This window comes from Mesoplodon bidens (assembly GCF_964165515.1).
Source record: "Mesoplodon bidens genome assembly, chromosome: 6".
In the NCBI taxonomy this organism is placed as follows: domain Eukaryota; kingdom Metazoa; phylum Chordata; class Mammalia; order Artiodactyla; family Ziphiidae; genus Mesoplodon; species Mesoplodon bidens.
Window position 1 is genome coordinate 93,318,073 of NC_138162.1, and position 8,947 is coordinate 93,327,019.

The following is an 8,947-nucleotide window of genomic DNA, read 5'->3' on the forward strand; positions in this document are numbered from 1 at the left end:
GCATTAATTAAGCAATTATCATCCTTCGGAAGGTTTTAATCTGTTAGGATAGTATGAAAGCCAAGTACTGTTATAATTATTCTACTCACTTTAAGTGAAGTATATCTGATATCAAAAATACTTCCTAAAAATCAGACTATTCAAACAACTTTCAGAAGTTAATGTAAATTTCAGAGGTTTGAGCCAAGCCTTCATTTCTGGCCATGCAGATATCTTCTGTGTGAAAAATATGCTACCTCAAAGATGTTTTCAAAAACTTCACCACCACTCCCCATTTATACGTTGTAGTTATGTGCAAATACTGTGGCTGCCAGCAATTCACAGAGAAAAGAAAGGTCAGTGATGTTGCTGACTTTAACTTTTTAGAGAAGGTGTATACTTAACACTGCCTACATTTGTATAGGTTGCACATTGCACAAAATTTCTGATTATTGCTTTAGGTTATAATACAATGTACTCTCACCTATACCAGGATTGAAAAATTTAAGCAAAATTTTCTGGACTGGCCAATACAACCCCCCAAAAACAGCCTTCAGGCTGAATTAGGAGAAAAATCCTTCACTATGTTTAGGTTGGAAGGAAGCGTGACCTAAATTTTGATTTCAAATACTCGGGGTTTTGGGTGATGGTTTTACTGGGGACAATTAGAATTGAACTATGTAGACATGTTTCTTGAAGCCAAGTTTTACCTTTAAGGCTTTCATATTGCAGCTTGTGAGGCTCCAAGCAGCAATTGGCTACTTTGGGTCATTCACACAAGGATTCAGAGTCATATATAAACCATAAAACCCTTTATAAGAAATCAGAATCTGTTTTAAAAACTAATTATATGAACTAAACATATATAGAAAGAAATTGAAGCTTGAATATATTGAATCAGCAAAAATTAAAGACATACCTATAACTGCCCTTTATCCTTAGTTGTTTACAATCACAGCAAATCAAAGTGTGACATGTTTAAGAGAAAGGTAATTAAGTTCTAAGGCTTTGTCATCTTATCACTTTTAAAAATACAAGATCTGAGTAAATGAAAGGAAAATAGAGAGGGTTGTTAAAGAGCTGAGTCATAGAGTGGAATAGAGAACAAGCGGAAGCGGAAGAGGCAAGAAAGCGTACACAGGCTGGGTTTGAAGAGAGTTGGGAATGCTGGTTGTGGTAGATGGTCTCTGATTTGCTTACCGGATCTACTCGCCATCCTTCTTAACCCTGCTTCGTGATTCCAGGAGGCTGATCTTTATCAGCTTCATGGACCAGTCTCTCTGTGTCTTCAGGTTGGATTGGGTTAATATGACCTACTGATAAGTGATTAGAAGTCAGGAGGAAAGAAGGCAAGGGTATTTATTTCCATGATCTGCCCCCTTCCAAACTTTAGGTTGGCAGTGGATGCCATTTTCTAAGGTTACATCTCTTGTTGGGTGGGCTTCTCCTATAACTCGAAGACATTCTGGGTTGCAGGAACTGCTATCTCTCTATGCCCCTTCAAACCTCGTGGTTATAATACTGGTTTCTCACAGCTGCTAGCCTCAGGGCACTTCATCATCTCTTGGTTTCCCTTCATTCCTTACACACTTTAGTCTCTTCATTAAATGCTATTCCATCACTCTTTTAAAGTGTGCCATCAGTTTTTAGCTAGAACTGACTGATACATTGGTAGTGGGGAATAGGCGAAACGTTAAGGTAGTGTTAGGGAGGTGGGATAAACTGCTGTGGAGAGAGATAGGAAGAGAAGGGTTTCAAAGCTTTTTATGGCATTCTAGGAATGTAACATGACTTCTTTATGTGAATGACTCTAATGTAGTCTTAAATGGCTTCTTAATTATTGATATTTGGTTGGGTTTCTGTTTCTCTGCATGCACAACCAGGATTGAACAGGGCTAAGAGATGTCTGGGATTTACATGACGAGATAATACTACTAGGATCTATCTAGATTCATTATATCATATTAAGACATTTCTCCCATGGAATCAGGAACATCCCAACCCAGTGCACATGCTAAGTTTTTATTGAAATTCAGTGAACTGCTATGGTGTGAAATTAATTTTTATTGTCAGTCCCCTGCGTCGGCAGGCCGACTCTCAAGCCCTGCGCCACCAGGGAAGCCCTATAACACTTTATATAGCTGAGAATTCATCGATCAGGATTTTCACTCTCATTGGAATCCACTACTTGCCTACGACAAATCGGACACGTAGAGTTCTCAGACAGCCAGCGATCAATGCAGTGAATGTGATATTCATGGGAGCAAGGTAGTATGCGAAGCTTGCTGTTTTCTGTGTACTCTGTAAGGCAAATGCTACAGGCTTTTAGTGCATCATTTTCACCAAAAGATCTTACAGCCAAGCTGTCAATCTGTGCTTTGGTGAGTCCTGTAGTTTGCAGATCATGGGAGGACCCAGAGTCACTTTCATCATATATTATTAGGCTAATTTGTCTACCCACTTGCCTGGTCTCTGATGATAAGTCTGCTGCTAAGTTTGTTTCTTCACTGCCTTCAAACATCAGTGATCTAATTCCTGAATTTTCATCACTTGAGCTGGAACCAGAAATAGGACTAGAACTGGAACTAGACATACAATTGGGGCTTGAATGACAACTCAGTGTGGAACTTGAATGGGTATCATAGCTAGCATTTGAATCAGAACCAAATGTACCACTACTACTACCATTAGGTGACTCTAGCCATTCCATGTTTGGACTTGGAGGTGAGACACTATGCTCTAAATTACTGTCACTGTCCATAAGGTTATTTGAGTTACTAAATTCTGTCATTGTCTGCCTTAACGTGCTCTGAATTGGAACAGATGTTGTATCATTTAAGCTAGTATTGAACATTCTGCAAACGGGATTTCTAATGGTATTGACATAAGCTCTCACACCTGCCCGCTCAGAATGTGAATACATATGCCTCAGTCCTCGTTCACTTTCAGAAGTGACAGTGTTGTTTGGTGTCTCAGATGTTAACTGAGTTCTACTAGCTCTGCTGTCTCTCTGAGAATATGCTCCAGAATGAACTTGTCCTACTTCAAGATTGAAGGGTATGGTTGGATATATTTCCCTCATTCCCCAAGATTCACCACTGCTGGTTGTATCTGGAGAATTTTCTCCATGAACGGCATTCCTTGTTCTAGAAGTTTCAATAAGACCGCTATTTTGCAACTCAAATCCAGTCATTTGCTGTGTCAATATTTCTCGGTGCTCAGTTCTAGAAAATCTCACATTCTCACTTAGCAGAGGCTGCTCAAAATTCTGAGAGGGTATACTATGATTCAGTCTTTGTACAATTTCCCTAAGTGAACGTGGAGGCGACCAACTTTCAATTCTTGCTCTGGTTCTCCGATACTCTGGGCTCCTACTTCTTGCTCGTCTCTGACTTGTGGTAGGTGGGAATTCCATTAATGTTTCAGTTGTATTTTGTTCAGACATAGATGGTCTTGTAAATATTGATTCAGATTGTGGACTTTCCACTTGCCTTTGGCTGTCTTCCATATTTTCTCTTCTGGGAAGTCTTGCAGACGCTACATATTCATTCTCTGGATTTGGACTCCCATGATCAAGGTTAGCATTTATTTCTAAACTGAATATGAACTGATCACTTTTAGGATTAATTTGGCTCTCTTCTCTCCAAGATTGGTTTTCTCTTTGTCCACTTGTCATATTTTCAGTTTGTCCAGAACAGTTAAGCCAGTCTATTAGAGAGTCACCACTAGACACGTCATCTGAAGAGTCTCCTCTGTCTGTTAACAAAAAAAAATGGGGAGGGTGCATAAAAGAACTACCAAAATTAGAACCATCATAAAATAGCCCTCTGAAACTTTGTTTCAAAAACAAACAAAAAATGAGGACTTAAATACTCAGGTGTTTTCAACTGATTTCACATTTATAGAGTTAATATTTTATAAACTGCACTGTGTAGATTTATAAGTAAAGGTAGAAAAGTTTCGATTCCATCCAAAAAGAGTGAGCTAATCCTAGATAAACTTAGAGAATTTTTTAAAAAGGGAATCCGGAGGAAGCCTATGTTTCAGTATTTCATCATATACACAGCCCTGTGTACCACTGTCAGAGGAATGTCAAGAGACTTTTTTTTCAGTCCACTGTCAAAACACTAATGCAATTAAACAAGGTAAACACCAGTTAAGGTACAATGCTAGTAGTTTAGTTCAATTTACATTATTGTCTAATTTTCATTAGTCTCCAACATGACTACTTCTAGGCTTTTCACTTATGTGCTTTTGATAATAGATAAGCTGTTTTAAAATATAAGGTTATTGCCCAAACATAAACAAGTTTTATAGGTTTAAAAGTGTTTGCATTTTGAATACTTCTTAAAGTTACCAAGATTTTTAATTGACATTAAATTGAAGGTCAGATCAAATGAATAGACTGAACCTAGCATGGTACCTATAAGACCATGTTCAAGAGCCAAAGTATTATAGTATCCTCTTCATTAGACAGCAAAATCCTCTGCTTCACACTGGAAGGGAAGGCACCAGACCTGAGGTCCGAGCAGGGTTTCTCAGCCTTAGCACTATTGACATTTTGGTGCTGGACAATTCTTTGTTTTGGGGAGCTATCCTGTGCATTGTGGGATCTTTGGCAGCATCCCTGGCCTCTGCCCACTAGATGCTAGTAACACCCATGCCTCCCCTGTGACAACCAAAAATATCTCTAGCCATTGTCAAATGTCCCCAGGTGTTGAAGAGAGCACAATTGTCCCCAGTGGAGACTATTTCTGTTTGCTTTTTTTACATGTCTATGTAGAAAAAATAATTCAGGAAGTAGGAGGGACTTTCAGTTGAGGTAGAAAACCAAGAAAAATACAAATAGGCTACTTTGCACTGTTTCCCAATTAAAACAACCCAAATGTGAATCAGGAAAACAAACAAACAGACCTTGACATGCTCACCAAAAATCAAGTAAATGCCAGTTCTTTTTATGAGAAGTTACTTACCAAATGAATGTAAGTCACTTCTGTATAATTTACTATTTCCTATTATGAAGTTACTATTTCCTATTATGAAGTTCCTTATTCATCCCATCCTATTCCCTCCAAAAGCAGAATATACCTGTATTTTCATCTGAGTCTTGTGGTGCGTTTTCTTTAATTAGCTGAAGTCTTCTCAGCAACTCTTCTTCCGTACTTTCACCTGGAATGCCTAGAAGATTGTTGTCTCTCATAAGTTCGTAATCTTCTTCACTCAGATTATTTACGAACCTGGAGAAATCTTCTTCCCGAACCAATCGGTCCGTTTGACTTATGTGTTGGGCCGAAACTCCATCTCCTTCATCGTTGGAATCCGAGTTTTCCATCTTAATAAACAAGTGGAAAATTATCTGAAATTCACGACGTGCTGTTGAAATTCACCAATGGTCGTTTCGTTTTCTTCGCTTTCTACTTCCTGCCAGAGTGTCCGGTTCCGACTCAGTCGGATGACCCTCCGCACAGATTCCTCCCTTCTCCCTTCCCAACTCAGTTCTGTGGCCCCTGGTGACGCAACAGTTGGGAGCCGCCTCGAGCCCAGAACTTGCTAGACGTTGCCTAGGCACCCATTATCTTCCCCGCTGTTACCGAGTAGGGACTGGATTCAGGTTAGGTTTCATTTCATTCAAAACCAGCCAATGTTACTGAGGGTTTATAGTGTACCAAGCACCGTGCTTCACCTCGTTTCACCCACATGAGCCTATTCTCAGGTTTTCAGGCTCTGATATGCTCTATGTATTCGTTACATTCCATAGGACTGCCTTCTTCAAAATGCCATGCCAAAGTCAGCCTAGTTCAATGCAGCAATTCTCATTTTCAGGTGCCCAGGGACCTCCGCCTTTTCTCCTCATGAATTTCTCAAATCCTAGACTCTCACTAAGAAAGCCCACAATTTTGGATAATTTACCAGGGCCCTGGCTGAGTCTCTTTAGTGTGTCCTCTCCCTTTTAACTGTTAATGGCTTCATCTTGCATTATATGGTCCTTCAGTCTTGTTTCAAACAAACAAGAAACACCAAAACTTTGGCAGGCTTTTCTGCTCAGCCAGGGAATTCCTTCTCCACAAAAGCATCACGTTCATTTTTGTCCTCCTTTCTCATAAATATTATAAATAGTCCTTAAGCAAAACTAGCCAGAACATCACAGGAACTTTTAGGACAGATACATAATAGTTACTTTGTCTGCCACAGTGAGTACTGACCCTGCTGATTTTGTTGCATGTATCACCTGAAAGGCTTGGTGAAAATAAAATAACGCTCATTTGCAATGCTATCTGGAGGAGACCTCTAATTCACTCTCAGTACACAGCTTAGAAGTTTAAGGAGCTGTGTAAATTCACAGTTGTTGTTTTGTTCACGGTCCACAGCAGGCTTTCTTGTTTGTTCTCAAGGAGATGGAAGGATGGTAACTTTACTGGTGTGACAGTGAAGAATCTAAGTCTATGTCCTGCTTTTGACATTTGTTCGATGCCTCGTTTAACTTAAGCTAGAAAAATCAATCTTTCCCCTCTGAATCAAATCTCAGCAAGTCTTTGGATGAGAACAGAATCCCCTAGACCACCCTGCCTCCTTTATGGACTTCTGAGTGTATTTGTTATCTTTTACTGAAGTTATTCTTTTCACAGGGGAAATCCGTTGTAAACTTGTTTGCTGTGCCTCAATCAAAACTAGCAGTATTATGAAAATTCAGCGTGATTTGTACTCTTGATGCAGGAAACCCTAACAATCGTTAGTGTTCTTGAGAGTGATTGATTCAGTTTAATTCAATTCAATCAATTCAAGTGTCAAGTATGTTCAGCGTTTGTTAAATGTCAGTCATATTATCGGATATTAAGATACAAAGAAGAGTATATTTAAGAATCTGTTGTCATTAGAGTATAACAAACAATTGAGCTACACAGAGGTAAAATTACAGTTTTGAGGAGAAAGTGGTTTGAGTGAGAGAGAAAATCGGTTTCACTGCATTTGGGTTTGAAAGGATGAATAGGAGTTTTCTAAGTGAATGAAAGCGGGAAATATTTTCAAAAGTGAGAACAGCCACTGCTGACACTCGTAAAACAACAAGGATAGTAGATTTTAATTACTAAAAAAAGACATTAGTTAAATTGGCAGAGCAAGGCCAAAAAATGGAGACCTTTATGACATGTTTAGAAGTTGGACTTTATCATTAGTGCAATGGAAAGATGTTGAAGTCTTTAGACAGTTGATGGTCAAATTTGCAATTTAGAAATAATATTGATAGTAGTGTTGAGGATGAATATGAAGGGCAACAGTTCAGGTGGGAGGGTCAGAAATAGATAGAGGGCAGCCTAGGCTAGTGATGACAAGGATCTGAATCAGGGCAAAGGAATATGATTAAAATGAAGGACTTTAACAGATCTCTAGGCAGCAGAACTGATTAAACCTAGTAATATATGGGAAAGAGGGAAAAGTGGGGAGGGGGAATATGAGGGAAAGGCAGGGGTCAGGATTACTTCTGTATTTCTGTCTTTGCTTAGTGGACAGTGGTACCAATAAGAAGTAACACCTGATTCTGAAGTTGTATGGTTTAGCTTAAGAGGGAGCATGATTGCTTATGATTAGAATAGTATGCAAGTTACCTGAAGATTCAGAAAGTCTTACAGTCATTCCAAATTTAGGTACAGAAGCACATGAACTAATAGCCCCGGATGTTTGGTGTTCCCTGTAGTTGGCTCTCAGTGTCAATGACTCTAGCTTCCTGAACTATTTGTTCCTGGTTATGTCCCAATTCTGGTGCAAGTAACAGGGTATAGGGATCATCATCCCAGAGACCTACTTATTGACCTTGATTATTTAAATAGAAGCCACCAATATAGCTGTGCTTTACACTTAGTTCTCTCATGTCTTGACTTTCCTTCTGAGTATTGCAGTGTAGGTTCAGTAGTTTTTCCTCTGGATGGCAATATTGCTGCTTTGGCCTTTGTTCTATCCCTTGTCTTGATATCAGAAGTCTTCTGAAGATGTTTTTTCTTCACTTCTCATTTCAGAGATGGGAGGTGCATCAGGAAGTCCGGAGGTTGACTAGAGCATCACTCTAGGTTGAGTTGGAGGGGAAGAGGTTGAAGATGGAAAGCTGCTTACTTTCAATCAGAGTCAAAGCACTTAAAAATTTGGCCAATCCATTGTTTATGATGTGGTGAAAAAACGGGGTGTGTGTGAGCAGATTTGGCTGTTCTTTTATCCTGGTTGTAATAATGGAGTTTTGTAATCAAGAGTTTTCTTTTACTGACTTTGTCCAAGGAAGCTTCTGAACAGATTCTATGACTCAAAGGGAGACTGAAAATAAGCAAGAGATAGCATTCTCCCTGAATATGGGTAAAAGGAGTTCTGTGGCTTTAGAACTGTAAGAAATGATCAAGACATATATTCCACATACCTATTGCAGTATAACAAACCGGTCCAAAACGCAGTGGTAGATACAATAGAAACCATGTTGTTATAGTCAGGACTTTGTGAGCTAAGAATAAAGATAAAGAATACTGGGGATGGCTCATCTCTGCTCCATCATGACTGGGCCTCAGCTGTGGTGGTTTGAATGATTGGAGATAGATTAGACAACTTGACTGGTGTCATATGTCTGGGGCCTTGGTTCTGGCTAAGTTTTCTTTGAGTCACATCTTTTGGTGCTGAAATGTCCAACCAAGATGGCATCTTCATTCACAAATCTGGGACTTGAGTTGGGCTGCACAGGCTGAAAAATCTGGGGCTGGTTTTCTCTCTGTCTCTGTCTTTCTCCATGAAATTTCTCGGTGTAGTTTTGGAGTCTTAGCAACCTGGATATCTCAAAGTAGTTGAACTCTTACATAGTGAGTGGCTTCACCCAAAATAAACATCTCATGAGACTTGGCTGGAATCTGTAAGGCTTCCTATGACTTAACCTCACAAGTGCAAGCACACCTTTTCTCTTGCATTCTGTTGATTGAATAAGCCACTGGATCAGCCCATA

At 39.4% G+C, this 8,947-nt stretch overlaps 1 protein-coding gene across 1 annotated transcript; it reads right to left on the reverse strand.

Annotated features, from left to right (window-relative positions):
* Window positions 1-1,637: 1,637 nt before the first annotated feature.
* On the reverse strand, window positions 1,638-5,604 carry LOC308618934 (E3 ubiquitin-protein ligase RLIM-like). The gene is made up of 2 exons (XM_081237274.1): window positions 5,068-5,604; window positions 1,638-3,735 (listed from the first exon to the last, which is right to left on the reverse strand). Exons 1-2 carry the CDS (start codon window positions 5,309-5,311, stop codon window positions 2,129-2,131), a joined length of 1,851 nt encoding a protein of 616 aa, XP_081093400.1. The 5' UTR covers window positions 5,312-5,604; the 3' UTR covers window positions 1,638-2,128.
* Between the last annotated feature and the right edge of the window lie 3,343 nt (window positions 5,605-8,947).

Bases quoted from the DNA above. Each gene is read 5' to 3' on its own strand.
- LOC308618934 (XM_081237274.1), bottom strand. From the start codon at position 5,311: ATGGAAAACTCGGATTCCAACGATGAAGGAGATGGAGTTTCGGCCCAA. The intron at 3,736-5,067 runs GTATATTCTGCT...TTTTGTTAACAG, and splicing joins AGACTCAGATGAAAATACAG to ACAGAGGAGACTCTTCAGAT.